General features: G+C 53.4%; 1 protein-coding gene across 1 annotated transcript in view; it reads left to right on the top strand.

Annotated features, from left to right (window-relative positions):
- The window catches only part of LOC119252060 (patr class I histocompatibility antigen, A-2 alpha chain-like), a 17,728-nt gene extending 17,351 nt beyond the window's left edge, over positions 1–377 (top strand). Inside the window, exon 6 of the mRNA XM_054698107.1 lies at positions 373–377. Coding sequence (XP_054554082.1) covers positions 373–377 — 5 coding nt within the window. The remainder of the gene's footprint in view (positions 1–372) is intronic.
- Positions 378–23,668: the final 23,291 nt, after the last annotated feature.

Raw genomic sequence — 23,668 nt, 5'->3', positions numbered from 1 at the left:
CACCTGTCTAGAGTGTAGCCCACAGAGATAGCAGTGGTTTATTTGAGACCACCCAGATCCACAAGGGGTGGCCTCCCCTGCTCCTTTTGAAATTTCCCCATGGGCCTTTGCACCCAATTTTGTTTTTGTTTTTTTTTTTGTTTGTTCTGTTTTGTTTTTAATTTTTTGTTGGACCCAATAATTGTTTTGATTTTTCTTTATTTTTTTTTTTTTTTACTTTTTGTTGCACCCAATTATTGGGAGGTGATACCTATCTGCAAGGGGAGGCCTCTCCTACTACCTAGCAAAAGTCCCCATGGGCATATGTGCCGATTATTTTGTGGGAACCCACCTGTTAAGGGGGGGGCTCTGCTCACTACACATGTCTTGCAGCTTGAGGTTACCCTGTCCCACTCACAAAAGTCCCGCGGGCCATGAGGCCACCACAGTCCTCAAAGGTGTGTCCTCCCCCTGTCCCCGCTCACAAAAAGGTCCGCGGGCATGAGGCCACCCCAATCTGCAAAGGGGTGGCCTCCCCCATCACCCCTCAAGTCCTGCGGGCATGAGGCCACCCCAATCCACAAAGGGGTGGCTTCTGCTGTCCTCTCACAAAAGTCCCAAGGGCATGAGGCCACCCCAATGTGCAAAGGGGTGGCCTCCTCCTTCCCCCCTCACAAAAGGCCCATGGGCATGAGGCCACCCAATCTGCAGAGGAGTGGCCTCTCCCGTCCCGCCCCTCACAAAAGATCCACAGGCATGAAGCCACCCCAGTGCACAAAGGGGTGGTCTCCCCCTTGCCCCCTCACAAAAGTATGAGGCCACCCCAATCCACAAAGGGGAGAACTCCCCCATCCCCCTCCTCACAAAAGTCCTGCAGGCATGAGGCCACCCCAATCCGCAAAGGGGTGGCCTCCCCCGTCGCTCCTCTCGAATGTCCCACAGGTATGAGGACACCGCAGTCCACAAGGGGGTGGCCTCCACTTGCTGTCTTTGTAAAAGTCCTGTGGGCCTCTGTGCCTGATTATCTTGGGGCCACCCCGGATTTGCAGAGAGGTGGCCTTCACTGCTTCTTTTACAGAAAGTCCCCATAGAGGGGATGCATGGCTTACTCAGGCAATTTGGGGGTACACACTCCCCAAACCTGTGGAAAACTGGGCTTGGCCAGAAGCCGGGCCGGGGTGCCTGGTGGAGGCCAGGTGGAAGGGGCGCGGGCGCCCCGCGGTGTACATACTGTGCTGGGACATGTGTACATGGGGCTGAGACGGCCCCTGTATCACAGCGGAGGCTGCGGTGGCCCCTGGGAGAGGAGGTTTCTATGAATCAGTTGACATCGAGGAAACTTATTTATAGATCGCCCAGGACAGAGGAAGGAGGCAAGGCCAGGGAGTGGTTCCTGGTGTTTCACTTTTGTTTCTGAATAAACCGAACTCACCACGTGGTTGGGCCCTGGGATCTGGGCTCAGGCGCTGCGCTGGGTGTGGGTCCTGCCAGCAGAGGGCAGGCTTCGGGGTGCAAGGTGCGCATTGGCGCTGCCTGTCAGGGCATCCAATCCCCCTCAGCTCTCTGACCTGTCAGGCCTGTGGGCTGCGTGCCGCCCCGGGAGGGCCAGAGTACTGGCTTCCAGCCTAGGCATTTCTCCTCTCACCCTGTTCTTCTGGGGCCCCACCCAGGCCCCATGAGTCCTCCAGGCTGGCACTCCCTGGTGGCCACAGCAGGGTTCAGATGAAGACCAGCTAAGTCCAGGTGCTTTCCTGAGCAGCCTGGGAAAAACTGGGGCCTCCCAGGCACCCCTGCGCCCTCATGCTTAAACCTTCCCTTCCCCCTGAACGCCACAGAACACAGCCAGCACACAACACGTTGCTCCCCATTGTTCAGAAATGGGTTTCATTCTCAGCCAAGAGACAGCAGGACTGGTCGTGGCCAGAAGCACACAGCTGCCGGGACAGCACCCCCATGCTCGGGGAAGGGGCAGGAAGGTGGCTGGGGGGGCTGACTGTGCACAGGCCGGGAATGGCAGGGAGGGTCGTCGGAGGTGGCACGTGTTGGCGGGGGTGGCTGGGGTGACAGTGTTTGCTTGTAGTTGGGCCACAAGACTCAGAAGGACAGCACAGCCGGCGGTTCCCAGCACCAGAGATGCGTGTGTGCACGTGTGTGTGTGCCCGTGTATTTATAGACATGTATGGAGCAGGGCAGGAGCAATACCACCGAGGGGGCACAAGAGTCACCGAGGTCACGCCTGGGGTGTCAGCTCACCACCACAACAGACTAAAGTCACAGATGAAGGGGGAGGCTTGGGGGCCGGGGGCCAAGTCACAGAACAGTCACCCAGGCAGGCCTGGGAAGAGAGGTGTCCCAGGAAGAGGAGGGGTCTGGTTAGAGGTCGAAGGGGGCCCTGGGGCTCTCAGGATGGGATGGACTTGCCTGACCCGATCAGCTGGCAGCTGGAGAGAAGCAGAGAGAAATCGGGGGAGGGCAGAGAAGGGGGAGAGCTGGGAAGGCAGGTGCAGCCTGGGCTGCAGCGCTGGGGGGGAGGTGGGGAGGGAAGACGAAGCAGGGGAGGGTGTGGGCAGGGGTTCTGGATGAGAGGAGAGGGGGGACAGGGAGGGGGGATGCAGGAGCAGGAGCTGGAGCCTCTCCCTGCTCACTCGCCGGCCTCTCACACACACGAGACAGTGCACCCGTGGGCCAGACATGTGATCGGCCCCCTCCGGCTCCCTCCTCTCTGCTCCCCTGTCTTTCAACCCACCAGCCCAGGGTCACCCTTAGTGTCAGGAGTAGGCGGCCTCGGGCCCCACGTGACTCCACCATTTCTGATGGAGAAAGACAGGGGAATACCACTGTTTGCCCCGGGAGGGCAGAGCTGAGAGGATGGCTGGAGGGAGCACCGGGGGCCCCCTGGGGTAGGCAGAAAGCACAGTAGTTCCCCATATGGACCCTGGGGAGGCAGGGAGGACAGGAGGCCAGATGCTAGTGGCCACAGGCTTATAAGTCTAAGGGGAGCCTCAGCAGGCTGGGGGACCACAGGTCGTGTAGGTGAGGCTGGGCCCTTCCTGGTGTGGAAAAGCAGAAGAGCAAGCATCAGTGTAGGGGTGCGGGGGCAGGCAGGTCTGTGGGGCAAGTTTTACTGACCAGCTTGGGTAGAACTCAGAGAAGCCGACTTGCCCAGGTCAGCCGACACTGAGGTCCCCTGGCTGAAAAAGGAGAAGTGACACTATGGAACAACAGGCCCAGGTCCATGGGCCTGCAGGCAGGCTTCGGTGCTTCACCTGGGGCACAGGGACTGCCTTGGCCCTGTGCTGGTGGGAACAGCAACAGCAGGCACGGAGGGCAAGGTGCTCTGTGGCCTGCCTGGTTGCAAGGTGGCTGCGGGCCGAGGGTGTGGCTTGGACCCTCAGTCTTTCCAAAAGCCATCAGACAACCTGAGCCTTCCTGAAGGGACTCAGTTGCCACAATAAGGAGGAGGGGTCAGACCTCCTCTGCCCTGTGGTGGATCCGGTTCCAAAGCTCCCAAGGTGGCTGCCCTGCCCCAGCAGCACACTCACATAGGGGGATGGGGGCTGCACCCCCAGCATTTCGAAGGCTCCCTGACGGCCTGCTCCCTGACAGTGGCACAAGCGGCCTATCAGCTCAACACCCTGCGTGACCATCTGCACTGTGGGTCCTCGAGCCTAGAGACTTCCACAGCCAGAGAACATCCACCTAGGTGGAAGGCCCGGGTAAGACAAGTCTCAGTGGCTGTCTTCAGTCGGAGGTACTTTGGGAACCTGGGGTTGGCTTGCCTGTATGAACTTTAGTGTGTGTGTGACCAATATAGGAATCAAATTCTCTCTGAGAGCCAACTTCTGACTGAAGCTTATCTATCACCCTCGCGGCAGATGCCTTCTCTCAAACCTCGGTCCCTTGGAGCTTAGGCCAGATATGTGCCCTAAGCGTCTCATCTTTTACTGCAGCGCTGCGTGGCCTCAATACCAATTGGACAATGGCTCCCACGGGCCGAGCATGGCGCTTTTGACTTCTCGATCCTTACAGACCTAAAGAGTTCTGTCACCGCAATGGAAAATGGTCAGAGATCCCTTCGGGCCAGGCTTGCTTTCTCTTGTGCTCCCGTGCCCCCCTCCAGCCCCTCCCTCCTGAAAACCTGCCACACTCTCCAAGTGTTGAGACTCCTCTCACTCTCCCCCTCTCTGGACCCTCTTCAACGTTCTCTGATCCTCTAGATTCTCAGTCTTCACCTCCTCCAGCTCCCCAATCCGGCCTCCCCTCTTTTTTTCACCTCCTAGCCACCACACCTGTTCTGGGTGGTCCTCTTCTGGGTCCCCTCAGGGAAGTGGCGGGGACTGAAGGAGGAATTAGGGTCCATGGTCCTTCTTCTCTGTCTGGTCTCTCCCAGACTGAAAAGCTTCTTGGCTCTTTCACTAACAATCCCACCACCTACACCAAAGAGTTTCCTTATCTTACCCAAGCCTGTGACCTTACTTGTCATGACTACATGTGATCCTCTCTTCCACCCTGACCTCTGACAAAAGGGAGCAGGTTTTTAGGTCTGCCCAAGACCAAGCAGATCAGGTCCCTGTGACTGACACAACCATGGCCCCAGGCTCTGCAGCAGTTCCCAGCCCAGAGCTGGGGTGGGGCTACCAGACTGACACAGGCAGGGCCCCTGGGGCAGGACTCACCAAGACCATTTTATTACCTGTCTCCTAGCTGGTCTCCAAGCGGCTGTGCACAAAAGTGTAAATTTTGCTAAGCTCAGGGAGATCACCCAGTCTGCCTCAGAAAACCCTGCTGCCTTCCTTAGTCGCCTGACGGAGGCGCTCCAGCGCCATACCAGGCTTGACCCTGACTCAAATGGAGGCTCAACAGTTCTGGCTACCCATTTTATATCTCAGTCAGCTTCTGACATTAATAGAAGCTTAAGAAGTTTGAGAGGACTCCCCTGATGGCGCAGATGGCAAAGCGCTGTGCTGTGAGTCTCTCCAAGGCCTCTGCAGTGCTGGTTCCATGCCGGCCGGCCAGCGAGGGTCCCACATGGCACAGCAGACCTCTCCTGCCTCGCCCGCTACTCCCTTCAGCAGTGTATTTCGTCAGTCTGCCTGTTCTGTTCCCCACTCTGTCTCTAGTGAATCCTCTCACCCTCCCACGTATCTGGCCTGGACCCCGGTTCTAGTGTAAATGAATAAATAAATTTTTTTTTTTTTTTTAAGAAGGCTGAGGACTGTCCTCCAACCCCTATCCAGGATCTGCTGAATATGGCCTTGACAGTTTTTAAAAACCGAAAGGAACAGGACAGGGCAGAGAGGGAACTCCGTAGTCTTCAGAAGGCTGGGCTTCAAGCTCAGGCCCTGGTAGGGCCTTGAGACTGCCAGGCCATGTTCCTCCAACCACCGCAGTGCCTGCCGCCCGACAGAGGACGACAACGGGCCCCATGGCCCCCAACCGACCACCGCTGGGAGCCTGCTTCAAATGTGGTCGAGAAGGCCACTGGTCCAGACAATGCCCCAACACCTGCCAGGACCATGCCCCATCTGCAACGTCCAGGGTCACTGGAAAAGTGACTGTCCCTCCATGCCTGGCTGCGGTGGACCAGTCCTTCCAGCCCCTGCAACTCTTGCCACCGGCGGTCTTCAGTTTGGCAGCTGAGGACTGAAGAGGCCCGGACTCATCGACCCCGATAAACTTCAAGGAGCCCAGGGTAACAGTCAAGGTAGCAGGTAAGTCCAACTCCTTTCTGGGCTCTCCTTTAATATGTTGCTGGCCTCCTCTTCTGCAGACCTTCTCTGCCACAATCTCAGCAACTCACTGCACAAGTCCTCACCTTCCTGGGCTCAAAAGGATACCGCGTCTCCCCATCCAAAGCCCAAATTTCAGTTCCCACAGCCGTCTATCTGGGTCTTCCACTAACTCCTTCCTCCAAACTGCTGACGGTGGACCACAAACAGGCCATCCGGGACCTTCCCTCCCCTGAATCGGCAGAACAAATCCTTTCCTTCCTAGGTTTGGTCAGATTCTTCCGTCACTGGATCCCTAATTTTGCTTTCCTAGCCAAGCCACTGTACGACACAGCAAAAGCCTCCCTCGAAGGACTTCTCCAATCCCCCGGGGAGGTCTGCAGGGCCTTCCTTTTACTCACACATATCCTCCTTAGGGCACCTGTCCTTGGCCTTCCTGACCCAGAAAAGCCTTTCCTCCTGTGCACAGACGCACATCGGGGTATGGCGGCAGGTGGCCTTTCCCAGCCTCTGGGCCCAGCCCTGTGTCCTGTCGTTTATCTCTCCAAGCAGATGGATCCCACCGTCAGGGGCTGGCAACCTTGTCTTAGAGCCCTGGCGGCGGCAGCTCTACTCACCCAGGAACCCCTCAAACTTACTCTGGGAAGACCTGTCCAAGCACATTCCTCGCACCGCCTTCAGGCCCTCCTGTCTCCCTGCCTGCTCTCCACTCTCACTCCTGCCCGCTCACAGGACTTCCACGTGCTCTTTATCGAAAACCCTCTGGCAAGTCTCACTCAGTCAACTTCTCTCAACCCAGCCCCTCTTCTGTCTCTGGCCCCCCTTCTGCCGCTCATTCATGCCCTGAAATCCTGGGCGAAATGCAAACCTCCAGACTGGGTTTGGCCGACTCCCCTTTGTCAGATGCCTACTGGACTCTGTCTGTAGACGGCAGCTCTTGCGAAGGTGCTCGAGGTCAGCGGAGGGCTGCCTAGGCCATGGTTACCCTCGATCAGGTCATCGAGGCAGGAAAGCTGCCCGGGGGAACCACCTCCCGAAAGGCAGAACTCAGAGCACTTACCGGGGCCCTGACCCTCAGCAACCATAAGAAAGTCACCATCTATGCGGATTCAACATATGCCTTCCTTATGGCTCACAGTCACGCTGCGATTTGGCAGGAAAGCGGGTTCCTCTCCACCCAGGGGTCCCCCATCATGAACGTTAAACTTGCCCTTAAGCTTCTAGCGGCCTTGCAGCTTCCAACTGAAGTCGCCATGATCCACTGTGAAGGACACCACACGGACAATTCTTACGTGACCACAGGGAATAACAAGGCTGATGCAGCAACAAGGGCTCCCGCAACTCACTCTGCTGCAGATCCTGGTCCTATTCTCTCTCTATCTGTCCCCTCCATCACTCCGACTTAGAACCTAATGAACGCCAAATCCTGAGTCTGCTCTTCCACCCCTCCTTGAATGCAAAAGTCTGGCAGCTGTGTTCCCATCGTCAAACCGGTGCTCGTGGATCACCTCAAGGGGGAATTCGCCAACCTCCTTCTTCTGCAGCTCACCAGCTGCGTGGACACTTACCCGGACAGGATTGGCAGGTTGATTTTACTCACCTCCCTAGTCGCAAAAAAGTTAAATATCTGCTCACAACGGTTGATACAATAACAGGTTGGGTCAAGCCCTTCCCCGCAGCTAGAGAAACGGCTCAGGGGGTAACCGAGGCCCTTCTTAACCACATTATCCCATGCGTTGGCCTCCCCACATCTGTCCTATCTGACAATGGTCCAGCTTTTATCTCAAAGATTACTCAGCAGGTCTCCGCAGCTCTGGGTATCACCTGGAAGCTTCACATTCCCCACCACCCACAATTCTCAGGGAAAGTGGAGCGCGCCAATGAGCTAATCAAGGGTCACCTGACTAAACTCTCCTGAGAGCTCTGCAACTGCTCCAGGAACACGCAGACCTGCACTTACCCAGTCCTGCCCGAATCTCGACCTCCTCAACTGACCTTCCCCACCACTGCATCCAGGAGACCAAGTTCTGCTCAAATCGCTTCAGCCAAAGCCACTGCAGCCTCCATGGACTGGTCCGCACACAGTCATTCTCACCACGCCTATAGTGGTAACACCTCTGGGAGACCCCTCCTGGTACCATCTCTCTCGGGTCAAACGTGCGCCCGAAGACAAACAGTATGTATGTTGTAACCTGGGTCCTACTAGGATGCGCATTTCTTGTCAAAATCTCCCCTAGCTCAGTGTCCTATGTGTAGAAATTCAAAGTTAGGGAGACCTTTGTCTCAGGATCCACGGAGACTACCCACTTGGTGGGTACTGCGGATGCCCACAGGCCGGATGCACAGCACCCATCACTCTCACCCTAACTCTTTCATCAATTAACAACACTATGAACACCATGTTTTCTTTCTTTTACCATCAAACCTTAGATCATTGCAAGAATACCTACAAAGAATATGGGGGGTGCCCTTGCCCGTCATGTACAGTGCACCTTCCAGACAAAGGCCGAATGTTCTCTCCATCTGTCATAATACGGGTTTCAATACGAATCAAGTTAACTATACTATTTCAGGTCCTTGGGACCTACGCTGGGTACAGGGAGTCCAAGCCACAGGGTACACGGGCTGGCATTCCTACACAGTGGCAACATTTTCCCATCTCAAGGGACTATGTCCCGACACAAAATGCCACAGTCCAAGTCTCCCAGGACATCCTCCATTCAGAGCAAGTCCTACAAAATCAGCTAACATCATCAGAAAAGACTGAGACACCCTCAACCTGGATTCGTAAAATACAAAACGCTATACTCTTCCTACATAACTTTTGGATCTAATACCTTTCTTGTTTCCTCTGTGCTTCCCTTCAGAGGCCTCTACTGGCGGCAGCTCCAATTAATCTCAATACCACTATGACCAAGATTACAGACGCTGCTTGCCAGACTCCCGACTATCAGTCCCCCTATGGGACTCCAATCACAGCTACCCCTGCTATCCAACTGATGCCCTTGTCGGCTTTCATTCCTGCACTTCTAACATTTCGGTTAAAGGTATCTACCCCTCCTTAGAAAAAACCTCTGTGTCTTTAGCATCATCACAAAGACAGCTCCCCTCCCTGGCACAGGCCATGCTCCAAAACCGGCGGGCTCTGGACCTGTGAACGGCTAACAAGGGGGGCACCTGCCTGTTCCTCAGGGAAGAATGTTGTTATTGTATCAATGAATCAGAGATTGTAGAACAAAATGTGGAAGCCTTCATGAAACTACGCAAAGACATGGAAAGGGAAATTGGGGGCTCCAATTCCCCGCTGACATGGATTCAAAACCCTATAGTGTCATGGCTCCTCCCACTCTTGGGGCCAATACTAATGATGACTTTACTTTTTTTTTCTTTTTGCTCCTTGCCTCCTGAAATTCACACAGGCTCACATTCAGGAAATGTCTCCTACCACCTTTAACCAACTCCTTCTCCACCCACATTCTCGCATCCCTGCAGAAGACCCTCATAACCAGGCCTGAGCCACCCCCTTGGCTCTCTGCCAGACCAGAGAGCAGTGATGAGGGAGCAGCACCTAGAGAAGGGGTTCTCATAAATGGGCTGGCCCAGGACAAAGAGGAGCGGCGAATGTGCGTGGAGGGGCAAGGGGTGGAATGTAGTTCCCTCACAATCCCTGGGAACCATCCTTAGGTCACATCAAGGGCTGGGTGCTTGATTTGTTGCCCCAGCCCCCCAGGACTAACCCCCTTTCAGGTTTCTCTTGTGGCCTCAGATTACCAACTTGAAGGGGACCCAAGACCATGGGACCCGACCCCGGGAGAGGGTTCAGGCTCGCTTGCTCTGTACTGTACCCCACCTTTAAACACTGAGCGCCTACAAAGCCTACGCTTCCCTAGTAAACTTGAAACACTGGCAACTGCTCTGGGAGACACTGGGAAGAATTGTTTAGTTTGGTTTTCTGCGGGGTTTCTACTTCTCCGCAGAGACTTTCCAATTTTTGTCTGACTCCTCCATCTCACATTCTAATTCCTTATGACCCTGGGGCCAGAGTGCCCCCCAATCAGTGCTCTTTGGAGTGCTCTGTTTATCCTCTGTGGATCAGACCCCAGCAAACTGACCTTCCCAGTTGGGAATCTTCCCCCAGTCGTCTCAACATGGGTTGCTCAGCTCACCACAGGATAAACAGGCGACTGAAGCATCAATTCTGCTTGAGTCTCCTGAGAAAAAAAAAGCCTTCTGTGTTAATGTACGTATGCAGACATATGTGAGATTGTAACAGATTGCTCTGAAATGTGCCTGGCTGTGCCCCTGGCTGTCCCCTCACTGCCTCCTGCCATCAGCATCCACTGGGGCAGGAGCTTGAGCAGCGCTGCCTGCTGGCAGCTACTGAGTCATGGCATCCCAGAAGTTCGAGTCTGAAGACTGAGTGAAAATTCCTAAACATTTTTTCTTTAAACCAAGTTATCAGTCCATTTCTTCTGTCATTGGGAGGATGGGACGGGGGGACTACTCACAGCACCTGGTGGAGATGTTGGTGGCATGACGTCAGATGGCAAATCTAACTTGTAAAGTGGGGTGTGAGTACAGGGGCTTGCCGTTCTCGTGAGCCTCAACTCTCTTTTTCCTCTCCGCAGTTGAGAGACTACCAAAGGAAAAACACCTTTGGGTCTCCTGCAGGAGTTAAGGAAAAAAAGAAGAAACATGGCAGTAGGCCAGAGACAACCACTTCCAGTGGTTGTAAGTCATCTGAAGATGTAAGTCTTGCTCAGCCAGGCTTCCTGGGAGAGGGGTGCTCCAGGGGCAGCTGAGTGAGAGGTGAAGAGCATGGAAGAAGTGGGTAAGAACCCTAGGTCTGAGTGCGGCTTTTCCATAGCACTGCTGGGGATCTGATTTGGGGCGACACTGTTTAAGCTCTTTGTCCACCTGTGAGTCAGGCTGCTACAGCTCTACTTAAATCTAGGCAGCATCCGTGAGAGGATTGTGCATTCATCCCTTCGTGCGGGGCCTGGTGCGCAGTGAGCCTTCAGTACAAGGCGTCGCTATGGACTTCTTGTTCTGGCAATTTCCCTCATCCCCAGCCTCAAGGGGAAGCCAGTCAGTGAGGACACCCTCTCCCTTTAGGGTGGCACAGATGAACCCTGGGTGCTCGGGATTAGGTGACCTCTGAGGTGGGAGTCCGTCTTTGCCACCTGCTTGCTGGGTGATCCCAGGGAAAGTCACGTCCCTCCCGGGCCTCAGTTTCCTCACCTGGAAGATGAAGTTGGGCCAGATCAGTGTCCTCCAGACTGATTTGGTAGCTTTGATCATCTCTTGGTTCATGTTGCTTTCTGCCTCAGGTGAGGTGGTGAGTGGCCGTTTAGAAAGATGGCGCAGGCCGTGGTATGGATCCGTCACCCTTGTCTCTAGCATCCATCGTCCAGAGCTGCTCTCTCTTTACTTCTCTGACCTTTTTGTCTTCTCTAAGACACTTTTCTCTTCCTCCCCATGCTCTTGTTTTTCTCTTTTCACCTCATGTAGATTCAGGACATTCTGCAGGTGCTGGTGTCCGACCTTAACCGCTCCAATGGGGTAGCGCTCCCCCCATTGGACAGGAGGAAGGTGAGGCTGTGCTGAGACCCCCTCTCTGGCTTGGCCTCTCCCAGCGTGCATGCCCGAGGCTTGTCTGCTTGGGGTACTTGGCCTCTGGCTGATTTTATGTTGCCATCATTAACCCTCGGTGTGTCCACGTCTGCTATTTCACCTGCTGGGTTGATCGTTGTTTTCCTTCCCGCACATCTTTATCATCTTGGAGAAGATACAATACACCGTGAAGGGTGAAGGTCATTTGGGAAGAGCTTCCAGAGCAGGGGTGTGAGATTTGGGCCTTCCAAGCCTCCAGGGTGAATGCTCAGGGGCCCGTCCTACTGGGAGAGCCTCAATAAACCCCCGCCCCAAACACAGGGCTTGCCATCTGGGCATGTCCTGCAAAGACCAACAGTCCACACTGCAGTTGATTTTCCAAAGTGATGAATTCATTTTAGCTTAGGAGTGGGAAATGCAGGCTTAGGAGAAAGGGGGCTTTTGTTACAGGTGCAAGGACTAAGGTGAGTTTTGTAGCAGAACTGCAAGTGCGTGAGGTTCACCAGAGATGAGTGACTGGGACATCCTCCCCCACTGTCTTTTAAAAATCAACTGGACTCTTACCCATCTCCCATGGGCCCTTGGCAGCAGACACTTTGTTAGGTGGCAAGGTGGGATGTGGCAACTGAGGGAGCAGTTGGCTCTGAAGGGTCTGGAGGCTGGAGGGGTGGCCTTTGAGACTGATGTGTAGAGGTGGGCAGTGTTCATCCCCGTGGAGAACGGGTGACGTGGGAGACTCGGGCAGAGGGTGGGTGCAGGAGATGATCAGATTTGGAGCCCAGAGAGCGCTTGGCAAGAAGGTAAGGAGGCTGGGGTGCCCTGGGCTGGGGGATGACCTCGTCCTGATGTGGAAGGGGACACTGAGCTCTGGGTCTCCAGCTGTATTGGGTGGCGTCTCATTGTTACTTCTGTCTGTCCTGGCCCATCAGAATATGGAGGTGACCGGCTCCCTCCAAACAGAGCAACACACCAAGAGCGAGCTGGCCATGAAACTCGGCCAGCTATGGGAGAAGCTGGCAGAGCTGAAGGAGCTGGTAAGGCCTGCGCTAGCTGGGAAGGGCTCGGAGGCCTCTGGGAGGGAGGTCCTTAGGCCAGGACAGAGGTAGCTCCAACTCAGGGCTGGGGGGCACTGATAACCCTGCAGTACTGCAAGGTCTGTGACCACCTGTGCCCTAGGCTCTGACATGGAGTGGTGGGTTCCTCGGGACTGCAGGTCACCTCCCTGCTGAAGGCATGAGCCAGTAGGGGAGAGACGAGGAGACGTGGAGACATCCTGGTTCCAGACTTGGCCCGGGTCGCGCTTCACTGAACAGGGCTGAGCCTCAGCATCCTTCACTTCAGAGAGCACTAGAAAGCAGTTCTGCTGCGGTGAAGGAAGGGGCCTGGGCAGGTGGCAAAGTCCCACAGTGCCTGCCTCAGGAAGAGGGGCCCGCGCCTGTCCCCCGCATCTGTGGGCGCAGATCTGTGAAATGACTTGGCGGCAGGAGCCAGCAGCAGCGGTGGTCTCCACTCTGCTGCTCCACCACAAGTCTGTTGTAGCAGTTGCTCCTCAGAACTGCCCTTTTCTGCATGCTTCCTGGGTTATGGGCAGGACCAATGAGGTGCAAGTTCTGAGCTGATTGGTGCTAAGTGGTCCAGTCAGCCAAGGATGAAGATGGTCCAGGGCCTCCCTGGTGGCCTAGATGTTAAGTCTCGGCACCATCACCACTACTGCCTCAGTTTGATCCCTGGTCAGGAGCTGACCCACAAGGCACAGCAGACCTCTCCTGCCTTGCCAGCTGCTCCCCTCAGCAGTGTGTTTCAGTCAGTCTGCCTGTTCTGCTCACTCTACACCTTTGGCCAATACCTCAGTTCTTCTGCACAAAAAAGGAAAAATAGTCCAACCAGACTTGATGTTGGGACACCCTGAAGAGTGATATAAGCCAGGGTTAGAGGGAGCTGAGGGGCTCTGTTCCAACCTCTAAAGAAAGAAGGGGAAGACTCTGTTCCTGGCCTCTGAAGAAAGGAGAACCAGAAGCTGAAAGAAGAAAAGCAGCACCCAGGAGCCAACCTCTGCGGGAGGAAGAGAGGATGAAGACCTCTGTCAGAGACTGGGCCTCCAGTCCTCAGTCTGACATCACCGGAAAGGAGCAAAGGCTCCGGGCCTCATGTCTGAAAGAGCTGTTTGTTGTTGGTGTTGTCCAGCAACTCATAAAGAGCTTTTAACACTTGGTGTCTCTGACACCGGCTGGGATCCCAACTGAAATGGGTATTCACGGGGCATGAGGATGGGATGCCAGGATAGGCCGCAGTGGCACCCACCTGCCCGGGCTCTAAGATAAGAGAGCCGCCAAAAAGCCCCAAAGCCAAAACCAAGGGCTGGAGCATTACAGTACCCATACGATAGGGGCCTACAGGCTAGAGCCGATGGAAGGATAGTGCCCAGTAGGGGACTCATCACTGTGGTTCTCAACCGTGTGCACAATTGCAAGAGACTTCAGTCTGGGAACAACCACCTTGGGGGCCTCCCCTGGTGGCGCAGCGGTTGAGTGCTGGGCTGTGAAGCTGCTGCCTCTGCTGCCCGCAGCCTCTGCAGCGCCGGTTCCCCGGCTCAATCCCTGGCCACCGGTGAGGGTCCCACATGGCGGGACAGACCTCTCCTGCCACCCACTGCTCCCCTCAGCAATGTACTTGGGTCCTTCTGCCTGTTCTGCTTCCTGCTCTGGCTCTGGTGAATTCTCTCACCTTCCCGCGCTTCTGACTTTACCTAACGCTTATATGAATAAAAAAAAGAAAAAAGTTCTATTTGCAGAACTTCTAACCTCCTGCAACCCCCTGTGCAGAGTAAGCAGGTGCTCTCAGAGACTCAGCTCCCTTTAGGGCGGCAGGTGCCAGCACACCAGCAGAGGACCTTACACTACTTCAATGGAAACTGGCACCCCCTGATCACTGCATCACAATTTACAGTAGCCGAGCTGTGGAAGGGGTTGTACATAGATAATAGAATACTACTCATCAAGAAACATAAACTCATGCCATCTGGGGCAACATGGACGGAGCTAATGGAAATAAGCCCAAAGGAGAAAGACAAAAACGTCACTTAGATATGGATATAGAGAAATTAAACAAAGGGCTAGATTAAACTATCCCTTGAGTCTCCCAGGTGGTGCCTGACTACTGGCTGGGGCTGCAGACCAGCCTAGACTTCTTGGCCTGGCAGCACTGGATGGTGGACTGACCCTCTCTAGTTTGACATCAAACTCATTTGATGACAAAGCCTGACTCCTGCTGACTGAGTGCCCCATTGTCTTGTTTCACCTACACCACCACTGGGTCCCCAGCCTCTGCTGTTTACTGGGTCTGAGATGGATCTTGTACTTGATGCTGCATGTAATTTTTTATTTCTTTGTTTTTAGATTCATTTTTAATTTATTTATGCATACGAGAACTGGGGTACAGGCCAGAGGTGCAGAGGGTGAGAGGATTCACCAGACACAGAGTAGGGAGTAGAATAGGCCGATCCACTGAAATCCACTGCTGAGGGGAGTGGTGGGTGAGACAGGAGAGGTCTGCTGCCCCATGTGGGTTGCTCCCTGGTCAGGAATCAAACTCAGGTCTAAGAAGTGATAGCACTCAGACTTAAACCTTATGCCCCCACAGAGGCCCTGTTTTATTATTATTTTTTACATCTTTTGATATTATTTAAAATAATAGAAGCACTCCTACTGCTCTACTTTCATAATAAACACGCTCCAGCCCTTGGCTCAGGTCAGGTTTACACATGTCTTTGTCACCTTTGCTCAGTGTCCATCTCTCACGACAGTGCAAGCTCCATGTCTCCAGGGTCCTCTCTCTGCTGCCATTGTGTCTGCAGGGGAGGCAGCTTGGGGAGGCAGGAGCCAGCCAGGGAGAGGGATGCTGGCAAGTGAAGAGGAGGCAAAGGCAGAGAACACTTGGGAGATGCTCCCTGGTTCACTGAGAAAAGCATTTCTCAAAGTGTGGTTGTGGAATCCTTGAAGTCACCCAGAGCCTGTCACAGGAGCCACTAGGTCAAAACTATTTTCTAAACGTCACTAAGACACCATTGGCTTTTTCACTATTTTGACATCTGCTGAGGTAAAACTTACTAAAAATGGAGCTTAAATTACTAACTGCAGTTATTCTTCACAACTACTTACCTCAGAAACACAACTCAAAGGCAGTGTCATTTCAAAGTGTCTTGGTTGAAGCATTAAAAATTATCTTCATTATTCTGTCATCCTCAAATCCACATTTTACAGCACCTGATGCGATGACACGCAAGTGCACACACAACACTCCTGCTGCGTCCCCAACTACCATGTGCCAAGGAAAATATTTGCATGAGATGAATTAGACAGTTTTTCTTTTTTTGTAGGTAATTCCATCTGCACATGAAGGAATGAATGACAAAATCTGTGGCTATTTGATTCGGTTAATTAGACAGACATTGTCCTGAAAATGAGTGTGTGCTCCTTTGAGAAAATCAACTGACAATTGATAACTGACAGTCACTTCTCCTTGACCAAATATAAGTGCTCAGAAAAAACCAGAATCATGGAAAATTGTGTCCTATCACTAACTTGACAACTTCCAGTACTACTTTTACTTTTTGGATTTGTGGTGAAAAATAAAATGAATTTTTTAAATTAATTTGATTCCAGTGTAATGAACATTGAAAAGCTTTATAATTTGTGGAACAATATATTACATTAAAAAAAATCACACATTAAAACTAACTGCAGTTAGTTTTATGCAAGAGAGAACTAAGGAAATGTAACAGAATAAGAAATATTTAATGATATTGTTTCAGGTTTCACTTTGCAAATAACCTGGGAGAAAATGCCAGCTGTATAGATTTAATTTAGTATCAAAGTGAAATATTCACAATAATGTGAAAACACTACTTCAACATATTTGTGTGAGGCTGTAGACATTTTTTCATAGACTTCAACCAGAACCACAGCTAAATGCAGAAGGAAACTTGAAAATCCTACTGTCTTCTAATGAGACAGACAAGAAAAAACAATGAGACAGACAAGAAAGACAACTGCAAACATAAAACACGTGAAAGATCCACTCTTCCCATTGCCCTGATTAAAAGAAGTTATTTAACAGGCATTGGTTATTGATTATCTATTAACAGACATTGGATTATTACTATAATTCTAAATGAAACAACTACATGATCAAACTCGCTTTATTCCCAGTGTGGTAAGTATGGGGAGCGATACCTCCTAAACAAGATTATACTTGGCGTCCTCCCTAATTTGTCAGACTGGACACGGATCCGGGAAGGAAAATGACTGAGAATCGCAGACCCAGTGCTGGGGTCACAGAGACAGGGTGAGGAAGCTTTGGGTGAGGAGAGGAGGGGCCAGAGCAAAGCCCCAGGTCCCTAGTCTGGTTCTCATAATTCCAGGCCCCAGGGCTGTGTCTAGGGCAGGAAGGTTACTGTTGGGGACACCCCACTGCCCCCTTAGCCTCCCTTCTGTCTCCACCACCTGTGCTGGGCCCTGGACACTTGTGACTCCTCCCCAGTTCTCAGTCCCCAGTGCCTGGAGGTTCCCAGAGAACCAGTCAGCATCACTGCCTGCCCAGGTAAGTCTCTGTCCACCAGCCTAGAGTCAGAAGCTCCCCAGACCCCAGCAGTGCTGTTCATGGGGCCCCCAACCTCCTCCTGCTGCTTCTCTCCAGGGCTCTGGCCCAGACAGACACCTGGGCTGGTGAGTGCAGGGTGGAGGGAAAAGGCTTCTGCAGAGGAAGCTGCTGCCTTAGGCCCCTCTGTCACCCCCGTGGCCCCCTCAGTCCTGGTCCCTTTCTGTCCCCCCACCCTGCCTCCTCCTTTTGTCCCCTGAGTCTTGCCCCTTCTGGACCCGCTGCCCATGTTCAGTCTCTGGAGCTCCCTCCCTCCTGGACACTTTCTCCCCTGCCCCATCTCCCCGGGACTCAGGACCTGCCCCGGGAGGAGGGTCCGCCGGGCTCTCACCCCTCCCCGCCCCCAGGCTCCCCCTCTCTGAGGGTGTTAGAAATGGTGATGTCCCGCCCGGCCTCGGGGAGCCCCGGTGCATCGCGGGGGCTACGTGGACGACACGCAGTTCGGGGTTCGACAGCGACTCCCCGGGCCAGAGCGCGGAGCCGCGGGCCCCTGGGCGGGCGGGCGGGGCGGGAGGGTCGGGCGAGGAGACGCGGCTCCGCAGACACTCGGCGCGGAGGCTCCAAGCGCTCCCGGAGGCCCCGCGCGGCCGCCGCAGCCAGAGCCGGGCCGGGGAGCAGCGCGGGCCGGGGCGGGTCACCGCTCCCGCCCCACCCCCCGCCCGAGTCTCGGGGCCCCGTGACCCCCGAGGCCGTGGCCCCTGCCAGGCCCCTTGACCAGGGAGGAGCCCGCGGGACTTTCCCCCTTTAGGTTTTATTTAAGTTTGGGATTATTCAGGGAGGGAGATCGGGTGCGGGCGGGAGACCTCGGGGTGACTGAAGGGCGGGCTCAGGGTCTCCCACGATCCAGAGGACTCTGGGCTGCGCCGCGGGGCCCGACGGCGCCTCCCCCGCGGGCACGACCAGCTCCCCACGACGGCGCCGGGGACGCGCCCTGGGCGGGGACCTGCGCGCCTGGACCCGGCGGGCCCGCGGCTCAGCCCCCCGGCGCGAGGGGGAGGGGGAAGGTAGGGCAGAGCAGGACGGGAGCAGCTGGGGGGCGGGTGCGGGGAGGGGCCCCCAGACTCCTGGGGATGGGGAAGGAGGCGCCGCAGCTCAGAGGTGAGAGGGCTGCGGCCTTTGATCTCCCTGAGGCGCGCACCCCGCAGGGAAATGGAATCAGGGTGAGGAAGCGCCCCCTCCTGGCCAGAGAGGGAGCTGTCGGCCACGTTTTCCAGCTCTGGGATGGAGACTGGCCCGGAGTCTCCTACTTTTTCTGAAGGACAGTTAAGGAATCCAGTTTCTCCTGAGAAAGAGGGGAGACCACCCCTGAAATCACCCTGCACAGGATCCTTTTGGCCGGCAGCCATCTTAGGAGCAATGAGTTTCTGTCTTGAGATCTTGTTTTTTGGTCAAAGAGCATTTTTGGAGACCTCACTCCTGCCTGTCTGTGTCATCACCCTCCACCCAAGTCAGCAACAAAATGCTCAGAGACCTGCATCCCACCCTGGGCTCTCACCTGCTTTCCCGGACTCCCAGACCAGGCTGGTTTCTGGGGTTTGTGCTCCTCCCTCCAAGCATGTTGTCTGTGCAGTCTGGGGATGGTCATGAGGCTGCTTCAGTGTCCATGGAGGAAACAAAAAGCATGAAATTTCCGACTCTTCCCACTCAGGCCCCCAAGGGGCACAGGTGACCCACCACCCCATCTCTGAACATGAGGTCACCCTGAGGTGCTGGGCCCTGGGCTTCTACCCTGCGGACATCACCCTGACCTGGCAGTGAGATGGGGAGGACCTGACCCAGGACACAGAGCTGGTGGAGACCAGGCCTGGGGCCGGGTTGAGGTGGGGGGGGGAGGGATTGGAACCTTTCAGAAGTGGGCAGCTGTGGTGGTGCCTTCTGGAGAGGAGCAGAGATACACATGTCATGGCCAGCATGAGGGGCTTCTGGAGCCCCAAGTCCTGTGAGATTGGGTGAGGAGGGGGACATGGGCACAGAGCCTGTTCTCAAGGGAACCAGGAGCCCTTCTAGAGACTTTCAAAGGGTCAGACTGAGGCCTGGAGTACGGGGTCTCCCATTACATTCCCTTCCCTTCCAGTGCCCCCTCCTCAGTCCTCCATCCCCACCTTTGGCCTCATTGCTGGCCTGGTTCTCCTTGGAGCTGTGCTCACTGGAGCTGCGGTGACTGCAGCTGTGATGTGGAGGAAAAAGAGCTCAGGTAGGGAATGGAATTGGGGATCTTGTCCACTGGGGACTTTCAAGTCCCAGGGAGAACTTGCCCTACCTGGTTAATGGAAATACCATCCACACACCTGTTGCCCAATCTGGAGCTGATTGCTAACACTTAGTCTTTGTAAAGCACATGTGAAAGTGAATCAACTTGTTCTCATTGGTAGTTCTTGTTATAGGGACCTGATTCCCAGAAAATATCAGAGGGCGAGTTTCCTGCCTGGGACAGACTCCAGGAGGCAGTAAGCCCAGTCTCCCTTGATCTCCTTTTGTCATATTTCCCAGTCCTGACCTGGGTCTTCATTCACAGTTCTGGAAACGTCCCCGTGGTCCAGATTAGGAGATTCCTTTAAGACTTCAAGGCCTGACCCCTCCATGGTCTCACATGATGTTTTATTCCCACAGGTTGGAAAGGAGGAAGCTACTCCCAGACTGGAGGTAAATGGATCAGGTTTATGATTACTCAGACCCTTGGGATAGTGTAGATGGAGCCCATAGGATAAGCTGACCCATCAGTTCCTCCTTCATTCTCATCTCCTGTGGCCCCTGACCTGGTTCTGTTTTGTTATACCTCAGGCATGACAGTGCCCAGGGCCCTGTTGTGCCTCAAGGCATAGGTCAGACCCTGGAGGCCTGCAATGGGAGGGGCTGGAGCAAAAAGGATGGGGCCAGGTTGTGGGGAAGCTGTGAGGGGGACATTCTGAGGATGTGGTGGACTATTGAGAATGTCAACATGGGCCTCCCCTGGTGGTGCAGTGGTTGAGCACTGGGCTGCAAAGCTGCCCGCAGCCTCTGCAGCACCAGTTCGATCCCTGGCCACTGGCGAGGGTCCCACATGGCGCGACAGACTTCTCCTGCTGTGCCCGCTGCTCCCCTCAGCAGTGTATTTCATCACTCTGCCTGTTCTGTTCCCTGCTCTGGCTCTGGTGAATTCTCTCACCCTCCCATGCTTCTGACTGTACCCAGTGCTTGTATGAATAAATAAATCTTTAAAAAAAGAGAGAGAATGTCAACACTTTTGTGCCTCACCTGAATGTGTTCCTGATAATTTTTCCTTTACAGTGTGACATAGCTACCTTGCATGGACTAAGATATGCAGATTTCTTCTGATCCCCATTTTGTGACTTCAGTATCCCCTAGTTAATCCACAATGAGATACAACCTCATACCTGTGAGAATGACCCATAACAAAAAGAACAGAAACAGGATGTGGAGAAAAGGGAAAAGTTCTACACTGTTGGTGGGAATGCACACTGGTCCAGCTCCGATGGAAAAGGAAATGGTGGTTTCTCAAATATTAAAAATGGGGCCTCCCTGTTGATCTAGGGGTTAAGTCTCAGTGCTATCACTGCTGTGGCCTGAGTTCAATCCCTGGCCAGTGAGATAACCGACGTGGCGCAGACCTCTCCTGTCTCGCCCACTGCTCCCCTCAGCAGTGTATTTCAGTCAGTCTGCCTGTTCTGCTCCCCACTCTCTCTGGTGAAGCATCTCACCCCTGCACCCCTGACCTGCACCCCAGTTCTTCTATGTAGAGAAAAAAATAAATTAAAAAAGTTTTTAAAAAAAGATTAAAAATGGATCTGCCATGTGATCCAGCAATTCCACTCCTTAGCATCTACTTCCAGAATATAAAAAGAATAATTTAAAGGGAGACATGCACTCCCATGTTGATTACAACACTATTTTCAGTAGCCAAGTTGTGGAAACAACTCAAATTCCCCAAAACAGATATGGTCTGTCTACACTGTGGAATACTACTCAGTGTTCACAGAAGATAAACTCAGGACCTCCCTGGTGGCACAAGGTGTTAAGAACCATATTATGAATCAATCCACAGCCTCTGCAGCACGAGTTTGATCTCTGGCCAGCAATGGAGCAACCCACATGGCACAGCAGACCTCTCCTGTCTTGCCCGCTGCTCCCCTCAGCAGTGTATTTTCTTCAGGCCAAACACAGAGCTGGAAGGGATTATGCTAAGCAAACTAAGTCTGAGGGAGAAAGACAAATACTACTTGTGTCACTTCTATGCGGAATATAGAGAAACCAAACAAAAGCTCAGATAAAGTCAAACTAAAAAACTAACCCTTGAAATCTGACTAGAACTGCAGCTACCAGAGGGGAAGTGGGAAGAGCAAAAATAAAGTGTGGAGGAGCACAGTGGTGGATTATGGGGGATTGGGTGGTGGGTGTGGTGTATTAAAAACACCTGAAGGGGCTCATCTTACACTTCCAACAATGATGTAAACCAACATTACTTTATATATATATATATATATATATATATATATATATATGCTCATCTATATATGAGCTCATATCAGCGTAATGTGAGGAGGTGGGGAGACTGGCCCAGCCCTGCCCACCATGCCCCTCCCCACACTGACCTGTGTCTCTCCCTGGTGACCTTCCTGCTCCAGCAAAGGTGGGACTGACTCCACCCCTGCCTGCACTTTGTGTTTTCCTGAGAACAATGTCTACTTCCCTGTTGAAAATAACCATCCACATATGAAATTATTTTTTTACCTTATCATGTGGGGTTGATGGGTTAATTAGAAATATTTGAGAGGAAATAGAGTCCTGAGGACCAGCCACAGCTGCAGGTTTGCTGGGCTGAGTCTGTGCAGGTGGGGGCGGGGAGGCTGTGAGGAGCCGAGGGGGACAGGGCCTGTGTCCAGTCAGTGCTCAATGTGTCGTGGGCTTCGATGTGGTCACTCCTCAGGGTCATCTCTCTGCTCCTTTGTCCTTGTCCTTCAGCAGCACCTGTCCCAGCAGGGCCTGTGATCACAGAGACTCAGACCCCACCTGGGCCTGTCCTGTCTCCAGTAATGTGGGTGGAGGTTGCATGGGGCCTAGTCAGCCTAGGCTCAGGTGAGAGTTAGTTCCCTAGTCCTCATACTCTGTGTTTATGATTTTACTTCCTGGGTTTTATTGCTTTATGTCTGTTCTTTTTCATGTTTACAGATGAGGGCTTATGTCCTCTGGGCATCCCTGTCTCTGACAGTAGCAAGAGCATCTGTCATTGTCCCCATATGGCACAGGGCGGCCCCTGCTCACAGGAGTATCTGGTGTTAGAAATTAATGTCCAGACTCAAATAGCTTTGGGACTGTTGTTTTTTTTTTTTAATTTATTTATTTATGATTACAATTACTGGGGTATAAGCCAGTGGTGTGGGGGGTGAGAGGATTCACCAGAAAGAGTGGGGAGCAGAACAGGAGGATCTACTGAAATACACGCTGAGGGGAGTGTGGGCAAGACAGGAGAGCTCTGCTGCACCATGTGGTTTGCTCCCTGGCCGGCTGGGGATTGAACTTGTGCTGCAGTGGCTGGCAATAGCTTGATAGCTCTGTCTTTGACCCCTGTGCCACCAGGGAGGCCGCGTTTTGGGACTCTTTTTGAAAAGATTTCCATCTTTTTTCCCACCATTTAAAAGGACCCCATTTGGGTATTAGTAGAGAGGAGGATCAGATAATTCCTCTTCTTAGATGAGTCCCTGTTGGGTTTCTGTCTTCTCTGCAGCTGCCCCCTCTCCCCACCCTCAGGTCTGATATCCCAGATCTAAGCTATGTTCACTGCTGGTTAACAATAAGACCCATAAACTTAGGATCTTCTTTTCTTTTTTTTTATAGGTTTTTTTTTTAAAGATTTATTTATTTATGCATACAAGAACTGGGGTGTAGGCCAGAGGTGGGGGGCGGGGAGAGGATTCTCCAGAGACAGAGTGGGGAACAGAACAGGCAGACTGACTGACATACACTGCTGAGGGGAGCAGCGGGCGAGACAGGAGAGGTCTGGAGTGCCATGTGGGTCACCGAACTTGTGCTGCAGTGGCTGTGGATAGCTTGATAGTGCTGTGTCTTTAACCCCTGTGCCACCAGGGAGGCCCAGGATCTTCTTTTCTAAAGGGAGAAATATTCTTGTGAGCTGTGATGTGCAGGTTTGATTTGGGAGAAAAAGATGGGGGTGGGGGGGAAGGAGCAGTATTTGTGATAAAAACAGAGGGGACACTGACATCTCTGAGAGTGGAGGTGTGTGTAGAATGTGGTCTGAGGCTATCTTAGTAAAGACACTGTCTCTGCAATGGGGAGGTGCTTTAACCTGATCCCTGATCATTCATAAATTAATTGCTGCATCAGATGTGTGACAGGCTGTTTTTGCATCTAGGAAACCTCAATGAACTAAATACAGCCCAACTTGCTGGCTTGTGGAGCGCGTGTCCTGATGGGAAGGGGAGACTGGAGACTGTGGCAGTAAATAAGGGGCATGTCTGCTTAGAAGTGGGTATGGATGTGGGGAGGTGGCCCAGAGTCAGGGTGCAGGGACAGGGAGGATGGCACAGGCAGTGTGGGAGGTCTGTGTTCCCCACGTGTCCCCAGATCTGCCAGTAGGAGCCCCGGCAGGTGCTCCAGGTCCTAATCATCTCCCATTTCCAGCCACAGTCCAGATCCTGATGGTGCAGGATGTCCTCACAGAAGGAGCCTGGGTGCTG

The sequence above is a fragment of the Talpa occidentalis genome, unplaced genomic scaffold, assembly GCF_014898055.3.
Source record: "Talpa occidentalis isolate TD23 unplaced genomic scaffold, MPIMG_talOcc4v2.1 talOcc4.2, whole genome shotgun sequence".
Taxonomy (NCBI): domain Eukaryota; kingdom Metazoa; phylum Chordata; class Mammalia; order Eulipotyphla; family Talpidae; genus Talpa; species Talpa occidentalis.
This window is presented reverse-complemented; position numbering and strand designations above follow the sequence as displayed.